This window comes from Hylobates moloch, unplaced genomic scaffold (assembly GCF_009828535.3).
Source record: "Hylobates moloch isolate HMO894 unplaced genomic scaffold, HMol_V3 SCAFFOLD_183, whole genome shotgun sequence".
NCBI lineage: Eukaryota > Metazoa > Chordata > Mammalia > Primates > Hylobatidae > Hylobates > Hylobates moloch.
The window spans coordinates 9,328-29,978 of record NW_026652458.1 but is presented as its reverse complement, the minus strand read 5'-3'; the positions used below and the strand labels follow the sequence as shown (position 1 = coordinate 29,978).

Below are 20,651 nucleotides of genomic sequence, written 5' to 3'. Positions count from 1 at the left end.
TCCAGTTCCTGGGTTCAAGAGATTCTCCCACCTCAGCCTCCCGAGTAGTTGGGACTACAGGTACCCATCACCAAGCCCGGCTAATTTTGTAGTATTTTTAGTAGAGATGGCTTTTCACCATGTTGGCCAGGCTGGTGTCCAACTCCTGACCTCAAGTGATCCACTTGCTTCAGTCTCCCAAAGTGCTGGATTACAAGCATGAGCGACTGCACCAGGCCCCAAGACTGTTTTTACTACTAGTGTATTTCTAGTGCCTGGTACAACACATTGTAAGTGTCAGTAAACATACGTTGGATAAAATTTTAAAATGCATGTTTATTTTCTCAGTCCCTACTATGCAGCAAATCCTATGCTGGGCCCTAAAGGGGAATCAAGGTTAGTAAGAGAGGTGCTTGACCTTAAGGAACTCCATGCCAGTTAGAAGCAATGGATCCGTAAACCAAAAGTATCTGAGACCAGTCTCAATCAATAGAGAAAGTTTATATTGCCAAGGTGAAGGATGCGATGATAACACGGCCTCAGGAGCTCCTCGGGACATGTGCCCAAGGTGGTCGGGTACAGTTTGGTTTTATACATTTTAGGGAGACATGAGTCATCAATCAATACATGTAAGATGTACATTGGTTAGTTCTGGAAAGACGGGCTAACTTGGGGCAGTTGGGGGGCTTCTACCTTATAGGTAGGCTTAAAGACTTTTTGATTGGTAATTGGTTGAAAGAGTTATTATCTAAAGACCTGGAAGTAAATAGAAAGGAATATCTGGGTTACGATTATAAGGGGTTGTGGAGACCAAGGTTTTACCATGCAGATGAGGCTTCCAGGTAGCAGGATTCAGACAGAATAGATTGTAAATATTTCTTATCAGTCTTGAGTCTACCAGTCCTAAGGTCTCTGTGTTGATGTTTGTGAGGCATGTCTGACTACCACTTCCCATCATGGCCTGAACTAGTTTTTCAGGATAAATTGGAATGTCCTTGACTTCGGATAGGGTCCACCAGTCAGTTTGGGGGCTTAGACTTTTATTTTTGGTTTACAGATATGACATGGACTATAGAGACACATTTCTGTAACAGAGTAGAAGTGCAACAGGAGAAGAACAAAGTGCTTCAGGCGACAAGCGGAGGAGGGAGACATCAATCCCAGATGGGAAAAATCAATTTACTTTCTTTTTGTGTGTGGTGTTATTTATTTATTTATTTATTGCGGGGAAGGGATCGATTCATTCAACGTACATCTTGAATGAATAACTATAGTTCTTCCTATGTGCTATGCGCTGTCCTAAGTGTTTTATGTGGTTAAGGACACTAAGATTTTACAGATGGGGAAAGCAATGCACACGACGGTCAAGTGACTCGCTCGAAGAGTCACACAGCTACTAAGTGGTAGAAAAGGCAGTTGAACCCAGGCTGCTTGGCTCCAGAGTCTAGTATCACGGAGAAACCCTCATGGGAGACGTGGCAACGAAGTCGTGCTTCATTTAAGTATCTATCTGTCCAGGTGGAAAACCGCAGGGCCTCTCTAGCAAAATCCAGAACCAGAAAATACTTGCTTAATTATGAGTTTCGTTCCTTCCTTTGCCCACTATCCCCATTTAACGTGAGGAGGGATTTCAGAAGTGCAGTGAATAAAGAAGCCGGGGACTATGGAACGCTAATCTCCGGGTACGGCGAATTGAGGCTGTTTCCATGGAAACAGTAACGGGTTGGCAACTAGGTATATTCTCGCGGTGCTTGAACCAGCGGAAGTGACGTCGCCGCTCCGAGGACCTCAGGTGGATCGCCGCGGCCCCTCCTCCCAGACCGGCAGCCTTTTCCCGCGCGTGCTGTCTTCGCCGCTCAGGCAGCCCGGGGGGAAAACATGACGTCTGCCCTGGAGCAGTTCGTGAACAGTGTCCGACAGCTCTCGGCTCAAGGTGAGGCCCTAGGCCGCCGGACTGGGCATGGGCGGGTACCGGAGGCGGGCCTGGATCCCCAGGCGCCAGCACGGACGGCTGGGACAGCCCTTTTAGTCCTGAGACTCTTCTCCGGGGCCGGGCTCGGGGTTGCGGCGTTTAGATCAGGGAAGGATCGAGTGCGGCCGAGTGTAGGCAGCCCCCTCGCGCTCCGCTGTCCTCGCCGGCCGGCCTCCCCTCCCTCGGGCCGCCGGGAGCCCCCTCCCCCCGGTCTGGGCCCCTTCCACCGGGCGCTTTGCTTGACAGTTTGGGGGCGTGACTTCCGCCAGGAGCCATCTCGGGCGACTATTGGTTCCTTCTGTCTCTCTTGCCTTCGGTGATTGGCGTACCGCCATGTCATCTTTGCCGCCGCTCCGCCGCTTGCTGACTAGGCCGCCTGAAGCGGGAGGGAGTCCATTCTGGGTGCCTTGGCTCTGCGGCTCGCCTCGGCCAGCTCCTCCGCTGCCAGGCGGCGCACGCTCGGGAACCTGTGCGCCTATTTTGGTCCTACAGAATGCTGCGGAAGCTCTCGCTCGTAGGACTCCATTCCTTTGTGTTTTTTAGCCGAGGCTGGAGTGCAGTGGCGCGATCTCGGCTCACTGCAACCTCAGCCTCCCGGCTTCAAGCGATTCTCCTGTCTCAGCCTACCGAGTAGCTGCGATTACAGGCGCCCGCCAGCTCACACGGCTTTTTTTTTTTTTTTTTTTTGAGACGGAGTCTCACTCTGTCTCCAACGCTGGAGTGCAGTGGCGCGATCTCGGCTCACCTCAACCTCCGCCTCCGAGGTTCAAGCGACTCTCCTGCCTCAGCCTCCCGAGTAGCTGGGATTACAGACGCCTGCCTGGCTGATTTTTGTATTTTTAGTGGAGACAGGGTTTCACCGTGTTGGCCTGGCTGGTCTCGAACTCTTGACCTCAGGTGATCCACTGGCCTCAGCCTCCCAAAATGCTGGGATTACAGGCATGAGCCACCGCGGCCAGCCCACGCGGCTAATTTTTTCATATTTTTAGTAGAGATGGGGTTTTTACCATGTTGGCCAGGCTGGTTTCGAACTCCTTACCTGAAGTGATCCGCCCACCTCGGCCTCCCAAAGTGCTAGGATTACAGGCGTGAGCCACTGCGCCCGGCCAGGACTCCATTTCTAGGGGTAGAGTTGTGATGATTTTGCTCTCACTTTCCAGGTTGTTTGGTTCATTCATTGCATATGAATGTACCGAATTCTGGACCTGAAATTAGAATGATTAGATGCTGGCTGTGAAGGCCCCTTTAACTATCCCGTGCTTCAGTTTCTTCGTCTGCGAAATAAGTCCCTAGTTTATATAGAGTTGTGAAGATTCAACGAGAGGAACCATGTAAAAGCACTTGGAACAGTGCCTGTCATAAGGGGTGCAATAAATACAGCTGCAAATTATTGTTACCGTCATTAATTGTGAAGTTCTAGGAGCTGCATGACCTTGGACAAATCACCTTTAATCTCTGAGTCTTTTGCATCTCCATTGTAAAAATGGAGGGGTGCTTTTACCTCACTGGTGTAAGACAAATGATCTGATAATGGAGCTGCACTTAATAAGAATTCTTCCTCTTTTTCCTTTTTATTAATAGAAATTAGGTTCACAGGGAAGGCACAGGCTTGCCTTTTCTATGACTAAAGGAACCACTGGTTTGTTAATTTATGCCACAAATACTTAGTGTTCTCCTTCCTGGGGTGTAGTGTAGTTAGAAGCTTCAGGTTGAAATCCTGTCTCGGTCACTTCATGTGTGAGCCACTTAATTTCCCTGGACCAATTTTCTTAATTACAAAACAGAACTAGCTGTTGTGGGCATCAGGTTATAGGATGCTATAGGAACAGTCTGCTAGACAGAGATAAATATGGTAACTTTCATTGCCGTTGGCTACTGTGCCTCACACTCACTGGATAGGAAATCTTTGAGTTTCAGGCCAGGCGCAGTGGCTCACTCCTGTAATTCCAGCACTTTGGGAGGCCAAGGCAGGCGGATCATCTGAGGTCAGGAGTTCTACACCAGCCTGGCCAACATGGCGAAACCCCGTCTCTACTAAAAATGCAAAATTAGAGCAGGCATGGTGGCAGGCGCCTGTAATCTCGGCTACTCGGGAGGCTGAGGAAGGAGAACTGCTTGAACCTGGGAGGTGGAGGTTGTGGTGAGCTGAGATTGTGCCACTGCACTCCAGCCTGGGCAACAAGAGCGAAACTCTTGTTTCAAAAAATTTTTTTTAAAAAGTAAAAATCAAAAAAGGAAATCTTTGAGTTCCTGTTTTCTCTGCTCTTCTTCAGAATTTTCTAATGTAAACCTCAAGAGAATATTATAATATTCAGCTTTTTCTAATTAGAATTTTATTGGCCCTCAGATGCCTGTAATCCCAGCACTTTGGGAGGCTGAGGCGGGCGGATCACGAGGTCAGGAGATCGAGACCATCCTGGCTAACACGGTGAAACCCCATCTCTACTAAAAGTACAAAAAATTAGCCGGGCGCGGTGGCAGGCGCCTGTAGTCCCAGCTACTCGGGAGGCTGAGGCAGGAGAATGGCATGAACCCGGGAGGTGGAGCTTGCAGTGAGCCAAGATCGCGCCGCTGCACTGCAGGCTGGGTGACAGAGCAAGACTCCTTCTCAAAAAAAAAAGAAAGAATTTCATTGGCATCTCTGGTTGCACTGATTTCAAATGCACTCTGTGACACTTAAGCTTTTTTTTTTTTTTACTCTGCCCTTGGCCCTGCACTAATTAATTATCTGGTGATTTCATAGTGACCCAGCTTTTATTTCAGTCTCAACTTGGCACTGGTTGTTAAGTAGTAGAGAACTAATGGATTGCAATGCTTATTTCTGGGTGTTACAAATTATTGTTAATATATTTAGAGTAGTGGGTTACAAAGGCAAATTATTCAACTGGAAGTTACTTCATACCTACCAGTGAGATCTGTAATACAATGATGATGAGTTGGTATTTTCCAGTTAAATCTGTGTGATCTCAAGAGGTGACACCTGATAAGATCACAGCTGTTTTATTCTTGTTTTGTAATGCATGTATAATAATGATATATTTCCTTTGCTTTCAGTAAAACGTATCAAATTGAAAAGTGTTAAATTATCAAAAGTACCTAGCTACAGTCACTTGTATTTTAAGCATTATACTATGTTGTATTCTTTTAGTAAGGAAAAGATTACGCAGTTGCTCTGTAGAAACAGAGAAGTTGGAAACTTGAGGTTAATGCCCATGGACTTAAATATATCCTCACTGTTACCAGAAAGACAGCTAGAGTGTGACCATGGTATCTGTCATGACGGTAATTGCCAAAATTGATGGGTCTACTTCAAGGTACCAATTCAGGCCTATTTTTTTTCCCCCAAGGCGGAGTCTTGCTCTGTTGCCCAGGCTGGAGTACAGTGGCACAATCTCAGCTCACTGCAACCTCCGTCTCCCGGGTTCAAGGATTGTCCCAGGTTAAAGGATTCTCCCACCTCAGCCTCCCGAGTAGCTGAGATTACAGGCGTGTGCCACCACACCCAGCTAATTTTTGTATTTTTAGTAGAGACAGGGTTTCACCATGTTGGCCAGCCTGGTCTTGAACTCCTGACCTCGAGAGATCTGCCCACCTTATCTTCCCAGAGTGCTGGGATTACAGGTGTGAGCCACAGCACCTGGCTGAGGCCTAATTATTAATAGATTCTGTGCCTTAGTTGTTAAAATGTAGCATTGCAGGCTGAGTGTGGTGGCTCATGCCTCTAATCTCAGCACTTTGGGAGGCCAAGGCGGGAGGATTGCTTGAGCCCAGGAGTTAGAGACCAGACTGGGCAACATAGCGAGACCCCTGTCTCTACAAAAAACTTAAAAAATAAGATGGGCACGGTGACGTACACCTGTAGTTCCAGCTACTCGGGAGGCTAAGGTGGGAGGATTGCTTGAGCCCAGGAGATGGAGGCTGTGTCGAGCTGTGATCACACCACTGCATTGCAGCCTGGGCGACAGAATGAGACCCTATCTCAAAAAACAAAACAAAACAAACATAGTATTGCAGTATAGGGGAAAAATAGATCAATTAGGAGATTAATTCAACAAGTAGCTGCTTGATGAACTGCTAAGCAGGTGATGTATTCTAGAGCTGGAGAAAGGGACAATCCCTCCACCTGAGTTTACTGAATTACCTAACCACTACAGTCCCATGCGAGGCAGAGAGGGCAGATACCCAGCTTAGCCATGGGGAAGGGAGCTGAGATGAGGGTCTAGAGACGCCACAAGTTGATTGCTGAATGCTGGATGAGGCTCAGTCAGGTAGCAGAGGATGTGGGGGAGAAGGACAGAGAACAGCATGTGTAGAAGCATAAAGAGGAGAGAAGATAGAATGTAGATTTTCTGAGCTTGCTGTGATCGAAGAGTAGGTGTGTGAGGGGAAGTAGCAGGAGATAAAGCTGGAAAGGTAGCAGGGACCAGTTACTGAAGGGCCTTAGTCCAGGCTGAGGCGTTCGTACTTCTTAAAGTCATTGGAATAACTCGATTGAATGCACAGTTTAGAACAGACAGTACTAATATGGAGTGCGGGTTGTAGGAGAGAAAGATCACAGTAGGCAGACCGTTTAGAAGATTTATGATGTAGGCTGGGCGCGGTGGATCACGAGGTCAGAAGTTCAAGACCAGCCTGGCCAAGAAGGTGAAACCCATCTCTACTAAAAATACAAAAAAATTAGCCAGGTGCAGTGGCAGGCACCTGTAATCCCAGCTACTTGGGAGGCTGAGGCAGGAGAATTGCTTGAATTCGGAGGGCGGAGGTTGCAGTGAGCCGAGATCGCGCCACTGCACTCCAGCCTGGGCAACAGAGTGAAACTCCGTCTTAAAAAAAAAAAAATAAGCGTTCTGATGCAGTCCAGACAAAAAATAACGAGGATCTGAATTAGGGCAGAGAGAGGAGAGAGAAAGAAAAGGAGCTGAGAGACTTAGGAAGTAAAACTAAATCATTTGGATGCAGAGAGCTGTTAATAGTAACGTGCGTTTCTGGCTTGGGAGACTAGAAAACAAAATGGAGAAAAAGGTGAAACATTCAGGGTCAGAGAGAAGTGGGAGGTCCAGTGTAATCTAATTCGTTTTGAGACCACAAACAGGTTGTTTCACTCCTCTGGTCCTTCTGGATCCTCATCCGAAGTGAAGGAGATTAAGAATCATTTTGGGGAACTTCAGGCTCTGAAGTACAAAGTTGTGGTTAGAGTTCCATTAGTTTGGTTAGTGCTGTAGCTGAAATGCAATAGTGTTGTTCCTGTTTTCTAGGGCAAATGACACAGCTTTGTGAACTGATCAACAAGAGTGGGGAACTCCTTGCGAAGAACTTATCCCATCTGGACACTGTGCTCGGGGCTCTGGATGTACAAGAACACTCCTTGGGCGTCCTTGCTGTTTTGTAAGGGGCATCTTCTTTTATAGTTTTGTGCTTGTTAAAACGGAACACTCTGCACTTTCTGACTTTATTTTTATTTATTTATTTATATTTTTTGAGATGGAGTTTCACTCTGTCGCCCGGGCTGGAGTGCAGTGGCGCAATCTCAGCACACTGCAAGCTCCGCCTCCCGGGTTCACGCCATTCTCTTGCCTCAGCCTCTTGAGTAGCTGGGACTACAGGTACTCGCCACCCGCCCCAGCTAATTTTTGTATTTTTAGTAGAGACAGGGTTTCACCGTGTTAGCCAGGATGATCTCGATCTCCTCACCTTGTGATCCACCCACCTTGGCCTCCCAAAGTGCTGGGATTACAGGTGTGAGCCACCACGCCCAGCCCTGGCTTTATTTTTATTTATTTTTTTTTTGGTGTAGAAAGTAAACCATTGTAAATAACATTGAGCTCTTTTGCAAAACTGAAGTTATAGCAGTTACAGTTTATTCATTCCAGCTAATCATTGCTTGTTATATTTTATTCAATTTTATCATTTTTAAAAACTCCTTTATGTGTCTGGGCACGGTGGCTCACGCCTATAATCCCAGTACTTTGGGAGGCCAAGGCGGGTGGATCACCTGAGGTCAGGATTTCAAGACCAGCCTGACCAATCGGGTGAAACCCCGTCTCTACTAAAAATGCAAAAATTAGCCGGGCGTGGTGGCGGGTGCCTGTAATCCCACCTATTTGGGAGGCTGAGACAGGAGAATTGCTTGAACCCAGGAGGCAGAGGTTGCAGTGAGCTGAGATCGTGCCACTGCACTCCAGCCCAGGTGACAGAGTGAGACTCTGTCTCAAAAAAAAAAAAAAACTCCTTTATGTTTATACAGATCCTGAAAATTTCTTTTAAACAATGGCCATCTCAATTGTGGGGACTATAGTTTGCATTTATCTGAGTACTTTTTTCCATGTAATCCATAGGATTGTCCACATTTTCCAAATTAAAAAGAAGTTCAGAAGAGTACTGCCACAGGGCATGGCAAAATACATTGAATGAAAATATCGGCTGGGCACAGTTGCTCATAATCCCAACACTTTGGGAGGCCAAGGTCGGAGGATCATTTGAGGCCAGGAGTTTGAGACCAGCCTAGGCAACATAATAAGGCCCTATCTCTGCAAAGAATAAAAAGATTAGCTGGGTGTAGTGGTACATGCCTGTAGTCCTAGCTTCTCAAGATGCTGAGGTGGGAGGATTGCTTGAGCCCAGGAGTTCAAGGCTTCAGGAAGCTACAATTAAGCCATTGCACTCCAGCCTGCATGACAAAATGAGACCTTTTCTCAAAAAAAGAAAAAGTATCAAAGATCCAAAGCAACATTGCTTAGAATTCCCTTCAAACAAATTTAAGCTATTTAAGACCAAATTAAATAGACCTTATTTTAATTGGGGTTCCTTGTAACTGTGTACTTGACAGTAGAATTCTTTTTTTCTTGATGTTATAGTATTATAAATTGGGATATTGTGGTTGTCATGACATTTGAAATGATATAAATAAACTGAGAAGAAACTGACTTAAAGTGAGAGTCTGGCTTCACTTACGCTGGGATTCCTGAGACAAAGGTATGTGTCCGGAGCAGAGTTTAGAGAAGAAGCTTTGTCAGAATGGAAGGATCTAGAGTTATGCTCTGCAGTATGGTGGCCACTAGCCATATGCAGCTATTTAAATTAAAATTAAAGATTCAGGTGCACTTGCCATGTTTCAAGTACTCAGTAGCCACATGTGGTCACATGTCCTTGTCTTAGCACAGGTTTGTAACATTTTCACCACTGCAGATAGTTCTATTGGACAGTGCTGGTAAGGATTTCTACTGTCTGTATTTTCTTTTTTTTTTTTTTTTTTTTTTTTTTTGAGACACACGGGGTCTCTCTCTTTCACCCAGGCGGGAGTGCAGTGGCGCAATCTCGGCTCACTGCAAGCTCCGCCTCCCGGGTTCACGCCATTCTCCTGCCTCAGCCTCTCCGAGTAGCTGGGACTACAGGCGCCCGCCACGACGCCCGGCTAATTTTTTTGTATTTTTAGTAGAGACGGGGTTTCACCGTGGTCTCGATCTCCTGACCTCGTGATCCGCCCGCCTCGGCCTCCCAAAGTGCTGGGATTACAAGCGTGAGCCACCGCGCCCGGCCTACTGTCTGTATTTTCTTATTTATATGAAAGAGCAGATGCTGGGCACAGTGGCTCACACCTGTAATCCTAGCACTTTGGGAGGCTCTGTTTGAGACCATCCTGGGAAACATAGCAAAACCCCGTCTCTACAGAAAAAAAAAAAGTGACCAGGTATGGTGGCTTATGCCTGTAATCCCAGGACTTTGGGAGGCTGAGATGGGCAGATTGCTTGAGCTCAGGAGTTCGAGACCAGCCTGGGAAACGTGGTGAAACCCTGTCTTTACAAAAAAAACCACAAAAATTAGGCGGGCGTGGTGGTGTACACCTGTGGTCCTGGCTACTCAGGAGGCTGAGGTTGGAAGATCACTTGAGTCCAGGAGATTGAAGCTGCAGTGAGCTGTGCTCCTGCCACTGAACTCCTGACTGATGACAGAACAAGACCTTGTCCCCCCAAAAGAAAAAAAGTTAGCCGGGTGTGGTGGCACATGCCCGTGGTCCCAGCTACCCAGGAGGCTGAAGTGGAAGGATTGCTTGCGCCTGGGAGGTCGAGGCTACAGTGAGCTATGCTTGCACCACTGCACTTCAGCCTAAGTGACATCAAGATCCTATCTCAAAAAAGAACAGAGAGCATGCATGTTTTATACACACATAAACTCACATATACATGTATATCAGGTGAGTAATGGACATGAAAGCATTTTGAAGCTATAAGGTGTTTACCGTTGTATATGTTAGATAAGGTATGGAAAGAGCCCTGAGCTTCTGGCTGAGGACCCTGGTTTTGAATCTACATATTCTTCCAATTTTGGGTTGTGGGGCCCTGAGCTTCTTCATATTTGTATTTATAAACTGGCAGTCACAATTCCTCACTGACCTATTGTGAACCCCAAATGAAATTGTTTCTGACATGTCTTGATAATTACAAAGTGTAAATACAGATGTATGGTGACATTGTTAAGTCAAATAATACAGTATAGATGGAAGCAGATAAACCAAAAGATGTAGCAGAAATTATGATTAGATAATATCCATTTAGTTTTTCTTTTTCCTTTTCTTTTTCTTTTTCTTTTTTTTTTTTTTTTTTTTGAGAGAGAGTCTCACTCTGTCACCCAGACTGGAGTGCAGTGGTGTTGTCTCAGCTCACTGCAACCTCCACCTCCCAGGTTCAAACGATTCTCCCACCTCAGCCTCCTGAGTAGCTGGGACTACAGGTGCATGCCACCACACCCGGCTAATTGTTGTATTTTTAGTAGGCACGGGGTCTCACTAGGTTGGCCAGGCTGATCTTGAACTCCTGAACTCGTGATCCGCCCGCGTTGGCCTCCCAAAGTGCTGGGATTACAGATGTGAGCCACTGTGTCTGGCCTAATTTTCCTTGAAATTACATTTCAATAGTGCTTTTTTTTTTTCTTAAGAATTTGAAATTTACTTACAACCAATGCCTTAATAGTGCTAGTTTACATGATTTCTCCCCTAAAACCTATCACCAGTGCCTTCTCGGAGTGTTTCTCATGGCAGTCTGAGTTACTTGGGAAGGATCACCTGAGTCCTCCCTCTTCTCACCCCTCCACTCCTCCTGTCCTGCCCATCAGTTGTTCTGTCAGTGTTATTCTCAGACCACACAGCTGGTGGCAGCATCTTTAACCTAAGCTGCTGCCCACCTCCAGCCAGCCCATAGCTCTCACTCTTGGTCCCCCTTAGTATATTCTCAAAGCAGGAAAAGCAACAACTGATTTTTTTTTTTTTTTTTTTTTTTTTTTTTTGAGAGTCTCCCTCTGTCGCCCAAGCTGGAGTGCAGTGGTGCAATCTTGGCTCACTGCAACCTCTACCTTCCAGGCTCAAGCAATTCTCATGCCTCAGCCACCTGAGTAGCTGGGACTACGGGCGTGCGCCACCACCCCCAGCTAATTTTTGTATTAGTGGAGACAGGGTTTCACCAGTTGGCCAGGCAGGTCTGGAGCTCCTGGCCCCAAGTGATCCACCTGCCTCTGCCTCCCAAAGTGTTGGGATTACAGGTGGGAGCCACTGTGCCCAGCTGCAACAACTGATTTTTTTTTTTTTTTTTTTTGAGACAGTCTTGCTCTGTCGCCTAGGCTGGAGTACAGTGGCGTGATCTCGGCTCACTGCAACCTCCGCCTCCTGGGTTCAAGCAATTCTGCTGCCTCAGTCTCCCAAGTAGCTGGGACTACAGGCATGTGCCACCATGCCTGGCCAATTTTTGTATTTTTAGCAGAGATGGGGTTTCACCATATTGGCTAGGCTGGTCTCGAACTCCTGACCTTGTGATCTGCCCATCTGCCCACCTTGGCCTCCCAAAGTGCTGGGATTACAGGCTTGAGCCACAATGCCCAGCCTATTTGGCTTCATTTAGTGGAATTTTTCATCTTGAAAGTTGTTCCTTATTAAACATATATATATATAAAACCTATATATGTTTAATATATGCTTATTATTTAATATATATATTATATATGTATATATAATTAAACATATATATATATATATATATTTTTTTTTTTTTGAGACAGTCTTGCTCTTGTTGCCCAGGCTGGAGTGCAGTGGCGCTATCTCAGCTCAACGCAACCTCCGCCTCCCGGGTTCAAGCGATTCCTCAGCCTCCCGAGTAGCTGGGGTTATAGGCATGCATGCACCACCATGCCCGGCTAATTTTTTTGTATTTTTAGTAGAGACGAGGTTTTTCCATGTTGATCAGGCTGGTCTCGAACTCCCGACCTCAGGTGATCTGCCCACCTTGGCCTCCCAAAGTGCTGGGATTATAGGCGTGAGCCGCTGCACCAGGCCTAAACATATTTTTTTTAACCCTTATTTGTGTCCGTTGTGTATCTTGATTGTGCAAAATAACCAGGTCAGGAAAATCTCATGGATTCTAGTTCTTATTTATTTGTTTTTTGAGACTGGATCTTGCTCTGTCACCCAGGCTGGAGTGCAGTGGCATGATCATAGCTCACTGCAGCCTCAACCTTCTAGGCACAAGTGATCCTCTAGCCTCAGCCTCCCAAGTATCTGCAACTACAGGCATGTACCCCCACGCCTGGCTAATTTATTTTTTGTAGTAGAGACAGGGTCTCACCATGTTGCTCAGACTGGTCTCAAACTCCTGGCCTTAAGCAGTCCTCCTGCCTCAGCCTCCCAAAGTGCTTGGATTACAGGCATGAGCCACCGTCCTGGCCTAGTTCTTAATTCTAAAAAATACTGTTGCTCATTTAATTTTACAGAGTATTAGAGGCAGGGGGGATTTCTTGCATATGTTGCTTCTGTATTTTATCTCATGAACTATCAGGGTAATTTGATTCTTTTCTCCTTATTCTAGGTTTGTGAAGTTTTCTATGCCCAGTGTTCCTGACTTCGAAACGCTATTCTCACAGGTTCAGCTCTTCATCAGTACTTGTAATGGAGAGCACATTCGATATGCAACAGACACTTGTAAGCTAAGTAACATTTTATTCTCCATTGAAAATATTTTGCCCTTGTGGTTATATTTATATTTTGAATATTTTGTTATTGTATCTAGTTGCTGGGCTTTGCCATCAGCTAACAAATGCACTTGTGGAAAGAAAACAGGTAAGAAATACTATTCAAGTATTCCTAGTTTTGTTATAATATGTAACTAGCTTACACAATGAATTACTTTATTAAGATTCCAGTTAGTACTGAGCATCCACCACCTAGATATCTGTGGTCACTTGCGAGCACTCACAGCCATTGCTGTAAGCACAAGCAGCCCCTGTGTCCCCTGAATGAGGTGGGGGCACAGGGTGTTTGGCGCCTCAGGGAGACTGCTGCTGGAACTACCAAGTAGTTGGAATTACCAAGCCAGTACCCTTTATGTTGTAATATGCTGGGTTTTGTCTGTTACTTTTTTTCTTTTAACTTTTAATTAGGACATTATTTTAGCCTTACAAAAAGCTTCAAAGATAATATAAAAAATTATCATACATTTCACCTAGATTTTCCAAATGTTAACATTTTACCACATTCTTTTTTTTTTCTCTTCCTCTTTTATTCTGAGCCATTGTAAAGTAAATTGCAGATTTGCTATTGCTGTTCTTTATCCCTAACTACTTCAGTGGGTAAAGCCTAGAAATTAGGACATTCTCTTACATAGCACAGTGTAATGGTCAGCATCCAGAAATGAACTCTTTTTTTTTTTTTTTGGAGATAGAGTCTCGATTTGATGCCTAGGCTGGAGTGCGGTGGCGCCATCTCTGCTCACTGCAACCTCCGCCTTCCAGGTTCAAGCAATTCTCCTGCCTCAGCCTCCTGAGTAGCTGGGGGCTACAGGTGCATGCTGCCACACCCAGCTAATTTTTTGTATTTTAGTAGAGACGGGGTTTCACCATGTTGCCAGGCTGGTCTCGAACTCCTGAGCTCAGGCAATCCTCCCCCCTTGGCCTCCCAAAGTTACAGGCGTGAGCCACCACGCCCGGCCCAGAAATGAACATTAATATAATGCATCAACAAATTGACAGACCCCATTTAGATTTTCTACCAGTGAAAAGGACTGTCTTTTGCTATAAAAGGACATTAGCTGTTTGGACAGTGTACTATATAGCAAAAGAAAACCGTGGACCATGGATTGCGTTACATTGCTTTGTCTCTTTAGTGTCCCTTAATCTGAACAGTTATTTCATTCTTTATCTTTTATAATACTGACACAATTTATAACGTGAATTTTTAAAAAATTTATTTAGTTATTTATTTTTTTGAAATGGAGTCTCATTCTGTTGCCTAGGCTGGAGTGCAGTGGTGTGATCTCAGCTCACTGCAACCTCCACCTCCCGGCTTCAGGCGATTCTCGTGCCTCAGCCTCCTGAGTAGCTGGGACTACAGGCGCATGTCACCTTTCCCAGCTGATTTTTGTTTTGTTTTGTTTTTTGAGATAGAGTCTCACTCTGTCACCCAGGCTGGGGTGCAGTGGTGTGATCTCGGTTCACTGCAACCTCCGCCTCCTGGGTTCAAGCAATTATCCTGCCTCAGCCTCCCAAGTAGCTGAGATTACAGGTGCCTGAAACCATGCCCGGCTAATTTTTGTATTTTTAGTAGAGACAGGGTTTCACCATGTTGGCCAGGCTGGTCTCGAACTCCTGACCTCAGGCGATCCGCCTGCCTCGGCCTCCCAGTGATTTTCGTATTTTTAATAGAGGTAAGGTTTTGCCATGTTGGCCAGGCTGGTCTCTAGAATCCTGACCTCTGGTGATCTGCCTGCTTCAGCCTCCCAAAGGGCTGAGATTACAGGTGTGAGCCACTTCACCCAGCCAGGTGTTTCTTTTTAATTTGAAAGTAAATTTAAGATTAGTGGTTTGAAAGAGGGTGAAAATAGAACCAGTTGTTATTTTGTAGTACTAAGTAACCGTGTTTGAAAGAGACGGTTAAGAAAAATCACTAGTTTTTGAAAAAGCTGTAAGTTATTGAGCTGTTTTTAGTCTCTTCTTCATATATATTTTATATATATATACATTTTTTTTTCGAGATGGGGTCTCGCTCTGTTGCCCAGGCTGGAGTGCAGTGGCACGATCTCAGCTCACTGCAACCTCCGCCTCCCAGGTTCAAGCGATTCTCCTGGCTCAGCCTCCTGAGTAGCTGGGACCACAGGCACATGCCACCATGCCCGGCTAATTTTTGTATTTTTAGTAGAGACGGGGTTTTGCCATGTTGGCCAGGATGGTCTCGATCTCCTGACCTCGTGATCCACCCACCTTGGCCTCCCAAAATGCTGGGATTACAGGTGTGAGCCACCATGCCCGGCAATTTTGGAAGAGACTATATTTTAGTCTTCCAAAAACTGATTATGCCTCACTTGACACTTGGTCTTGTTATTTATAATCAGGGCAGGAAACAGTCCTTTTGAAATCTATGGTGTTAGTTTTGGTAGTAATTTACTACCAGGTAAGGCATAAACTGCCTTATGGGAAAATGCCAACACCCTTAGCCACAAGTAATTTTCCTAAGTATAGGCTGTTGTCTCTTGTATAATAAGTGATTTGGAAAGTTTTCATTTGTTTAGATGTTAATATAATGAACTGTTGAGAAAGTAATACTGTTTTTGATTATTGATCTTCATTGTAAAAATAAAAGCTTTTTATGATTTAAAAAATGGTGCTGAGTTATCTAAAAATTCCAAGAAACAGCTTAAGAAAAGTTTTCTGACTTAAATGGGACAGAAATTTCCTGAAACAGTATGGAAACCTCATATTGCTATTTAAAGGAACCTATCAATTAGTGTTATTTTTTATTTGTAAGTGACAACATAAGATCCAATGTGCTGCCATCTTTGAGAACTTATCTGAAAGAGATGTCATTTCTGACAGCCCCTGCGAGGAATTGGCATCCTTAAGCAAGCCATAGACAAGATGCAGATGAATACAAACCAGCTGACCTCAATACATGCTGATCTCTGCCAGGTAAGCAACCAAAGTGTGTGATTCACAGCAAGTCAGAGGTGTAGGTTGTTTATGGGCTTGCTCAACATTGGGTTTGACAAACGAAGGCAAGTTGGCAGATATTGTGGTGTGTTATGGAAGTTGGAATATGTCGGTACATCTATTACATTCAGGTGGGTGCTGGATGCAAACGCTAGGATGGGGCTCAACTGGTAAGCTTGTCGAACAGATAGGGTAATTAATAATTGTAACTTTTTTTTTTTTTTTTTGAGACAGTCTCGCTTTGTCACCCATGCTGGAGTGCAGTGGCACAATCTCAGCTCACTGCAACCTCTGCCTCCTGGGTTCAAGCAATTCTCCTGCCTCAGCCTCTCACGTAGCTGAAACTACAGGCACCCACCACCAAGCCTAGCTAATTTTTGTATTTTTAGTAGAACAGGGTTTCACCATGTTGGCCAGGCTGGCGTTGAACTCCTGACCTCATGATCCACCCACCTCAGCCTCCCAAAGTGCTGGGATTACAGGTGTGAGCCACCACACCCGGCGCTAGTTGTAACTTTTTTTTTTTTTTTTTTTTTGAGATGGAGTCTTGCTCTGTCGCCCAGGCTGACGCGATCTCAGCTCACTGCAAGCTCTGTCTCCCGGGTTCACGCCATTCTTCTGCCTCAGCCTCCCGAGTAGCTGGGACTACAGGCACCGGCTATCACGCCTGGCTAATTTTTTTGTATTTTTAGTAGAGACGGGGTTTTACTGTGTTAGCCATAATGGTCTCAATCTCCTGACCTCGTGATCCACTCGCCTCGGCCTCCCAAAGTGCTGGGATTACAGGTGTGAGCCACCGCTCCCGGCCTGTAACTTTTCTTAAAATCCCAAATCATTGTTTTAAAATTGTGGAGCCTGCCAGGTGCAGTGGCTCACGCCTATAATCCCAACACTTTGGGAGGCTGAGGCGGGCGGATCACCTGAGGTCTGGAGTTCCAGACCAGCCTGACCAACATGGAGAAACCCCGTCTCTACTAAAAAAAATTGTGGAACCTGAGACTTAACACCTAACTTCTTACACCTTAAAATGTTATTCATTTATCTTTTTTTTTTTTTGAAACGGAGTCTTGCTCTGTTGCCCAGGCCGGAGTGCAGTGGCATGATCTAGGCTCACTGCAAGCTCCGCCTCCCAGGTTCAAGCAATTCTCCTGCCTCAGCCTCCTGAGTAGCTGGGATTACGGACGTGTACCACTACACCCGGCTAATTTTTGTATTTTTAGTGGAGATGGGGTTTCACCATTTTGGCCAGGCTGGTCTTGAACTCCCAACTTCAAGTGATCCACCCACCTCAGCCTCCCAAAGTGCTGGGATTACAGGTGTGAACCACCATGCCTGGCCTCATTTATTTATCTTATTTTGCGATGTTCGAAGTCCAGAAGGCAAAAGGGCAGGTATATAATGAAGTCTCCTTCCCATTCTGTTTGCTAGCCATCTATTTCTTCTCTCCAAAGGAAACTATGTTAGTTATTTCTCATATATCCTTCCAAAGACTTTTTATGGACATAAAAGCAAATATGAATATTTTCTCATTTCTTACACAAATTTTAATAATCTATGCATACTCTTATGTAGCTTGCTTTTTGTATTTAACATATCTTGGAGATGATTCTGTAGTGGTACTCTACAGGTATGGAGTATTCTATAATATGAGTATGCATATTTTAGAATACAGGTTTGAGTATGCAGGTTTTAGAAGTCTGCATGGGATATTTACATTGTTTCCTTCAAGAATAACATGGTATGTGGATTATTTCAAAAAATGTTCTAGTTTCATATGAAGATGTGCTTTTTAATGTTTTAAGAAAATTGTGATTGAGGTACAACATACAGACAGTAAAATACTAAAGTGTATAGCTCAGTGAATGAAATAACTGTTCAGATTAAGGGACACTAAAGAGACAAAGCAATGTAATGCAATCCATGGTCCACGGTTTTCTTTTGCTATATAGTACACTGTCCAAACAGCTAATGTCCTTTTATAGCAAAAGACAGTCCTTTTCACTGGTGTATGCATGTCTACACTGCGTCTCCATTAGCTAGATAACTGTTCTAAGGGCTTTCTTTCTTGAGTTGCACAATTCCCTATATTTACCTATAGGATTAATTAAAGGAACCACTTCTACTTTTATCACACCATGCTGGTCTCTTTCCGTTCCACTAGTTCAGTAAAGAGAAAGAGGACACACTCTTTTTCCCTCTAATCAGATGGGTAGGGATAGGTTAAGGGATAAGTGAGTCTTGTCTGTAGAGTTCTTTATTCTCAATCATCCATAGCATGCTTGGCCTTATAGCTGTTTAGCTTTTTATAAAGAAATGCTCCCTCAGGTGAGGTGGCTCATGCCTGTAATCCTAGCACATTCGGAGGCCAAGGTGGACGGATCACTTGAGGTCAGGAGTTCGAGACCAGGCTGGTCAATGTGGTGAAACCCTGTCTCTACTAAAAATATAAAAATTAGCTGGGTGTGGTGGTGCACGCCTGTAATCCCAGCTACTCGGGAGGCTAATGCAGGGGAATCACTTGAACCCAGGAGGCGGGCGGAGGTTGTAGTGAGCTGAGATCACGCCACTGCACTCCAGCCTGTGTGACAGAGTGAGACTCCGTTTCAAAAAAAAAAAAAAAAAAAAGTAATGCTATTTTCTTCTGAATGGCTAAGAAAATGGAGTACAGGTTGAGTATTCCTAATCCGAAAATTTGAAACCCAATCCAAAAATTTGAAACCCAAAATGCTCCAAAATCTGAAATCTTTAGAATGCCAACTTGGCACTCAAAGTGCTCATTGGAGCAACTGGATTTCAAGTTTTCAGATTAGGGATGCTTAACTGGTATGTATTCTGCAAATATTCCAAAATTTGAAACACTTGTGGTCCTAAGCATTTCAGATAGCAGATACATGAAATCTGTTGACATTTAGATAATTTTAGTCAATAAAATATAAAACACAATTACATTATTTGGAAATTTCTGGAATCTATGAATTTTCTCCTTCTGCTAATACCTAAGTAAAATTAAAGTGATGATTTAATATCAATTTGTTCACAGCTTTGTTTGCTAGCAAAATGCTTTAAGCCTGCCCTTCCATATCTTGACGTGGATATGATGGATATCTGTAAAGAGAATGGAGCCTATGATGCAAAGCACTTTTTATGTTACTATTATTATGGAGGGATGATCTATACTGGGCTGAAGAACTTTGAAAGAGCTCTCTACTTTTATGAACAGGTAATCTTCTCTCTAAAAATTAGCTGAGGTTGTTCTGAACTTGTGTGATCAAAAAAGTGCTCCCATAGGTTTGTGGCTAGAGTGGACTGATCCCAGGGCCTCCGTTTCAGGTGGTGGTCCTTTCAGAGACTCCTTCTCTGTGATCATGTAAATGGTGGTAACCTGATCCCTAAGTTGAGGAGCAGTGCCAGTGCATAGAAGAGCGCTTGTCGGGGGGTTCCAATCTAGGCTTGCACTTATACCTTATCTGATTTGGAATAAGTTATGACATCTCTTGACCTTTATAGCTTCCTTTGCATATAAGGAAGAGATTGAACTGAGTGATCTTGGGTATGTCTTATTCTAAAACCATGTGTGGTATTTTGTTAAGTTTTATTTAATCAGTGAAACATTCTCTTGATTCAAAATTTAAAGGGTATAAAAGAGTACACAGTAAAAGTCCCTCCCACCCTTTGTGTAATGAAACACAGTATACAATTTGGTAGAATATTCTGGAGGTTTACTCAGACTCTGAAAAAGAGATACACAGTATTATTGATAAACTACTTGTCTTAAGGTAAATTAGATGTTCGTAAGTTCCTATTTAGTTCATAGCATGTATTAAGTAATAAAGGATATTTAAAACCTTCAGAGAGCTCAGTTTAGTTGGAATTCTAATACATAATACACACACACGTATACACATCCGTGGCTCTGAACCATACCACAATGAGTGGTTGATGTCCCCTGTTGAGGGGACCTGAGGAGGGCCACCATAAGGTGCTGGTAGGCAGAGATGGTGTCATTAAAGCACGCGTCTAGTCAGGTTAAATCTTCAAGGTGACTTCTCTTTAAGACTACGCATTCAGAAAATTATAAAAATGTACTTCATAGCCACTGGATGCATTATCATTGCTGTAGCCAAATATAATAACTCATGAGCAAACTTGATCTTGAAATATCAAGATGATGTGGGTGTTAAAAAGGTAAGAGGCGGCCGAGTGTGGTGGCTCACGCCTGTAATCCCAGCACTTTGGGAGGCTGAGGCCGGTGGATCACCTGAGGTCGGGAGTTCGAGACCAGCCTGACCAACGTGGAGAAACCCCATCTCTACTAAAAATACAAAATTAGCTGGGCATGGTGGTGCATGCCTGTAATCCTAGCTGAGCTGCTCAGGAGGCTGAGGCAGGAGAATTGCTTGAACCCAGGAGGCAGAGGTTGCAGTGAGCCAAGATCGCACCATTGCACTCCAGCTTGGGCAACAAGAGCAAAACTCCATCTCAAAAAAAAAAAAAGAAAAGGCAAGAGACTGGGCGAGGTGGCTCACACCTGTAATCCCAGCACGTTGGGAGGCCGAGGCAGGCAACTCGCTTGAGGTCAGGAATTCAAGACCAGCCTGGCCAACATGGTGAAAATGTCTCTACTAAAAATGCAAAAATTAGCTGGGCCTGGCAGCAGGCGCCTGTAATCCCAGCTACTCGGGAGACTGAGGCAGGAGAATCTCTTTTTCTTTTTTTTTTTTTTTTTTTTTTTTTTTTTTTG

At 44.6% G+C, this 20,651-nt stretch overlaps 1 protein-coding gene across 1 annotated transcript in view; it reads left to right on the top strand.

Moving 5' to 3' along the window:
• Positions 1–1,786: 1,786 nt before the first annotated feature.
• The window catches only part of LOC116464107 (COP9 signalosome complex subunit 3), a gene marked incomplete at its 3' end in the record, with an annotated part of 27,808 nt that continues 8,943 nt past the window's right edge, over positions 1,787–20,651 (top strand). The window contains exons 1-6 of the mRNA XM_032147375.2: positions 1,787–1,912; positions 7,207–7,336; positions 12,799–12,911; positions 13,000–13,049; positions 15,797–15,889; positions 18,951–19,130. Coding sequence (XP_032003266.2) covers positions 1,858–1,912; positions 7,207–7,336; positions 12,799–12,911; positions 13,000–13,049; positions 15,797–15,889; positions 18,951–19,130 — 621 coding nt within the window. The remainder of the gene's footprint in view (positions 1,913–7,206; positions 7,337–12,798; positions 12,912–12,999; positions 13,050–15,796; positions 15,890–18,950; positions 19,131–20,651) is intronic.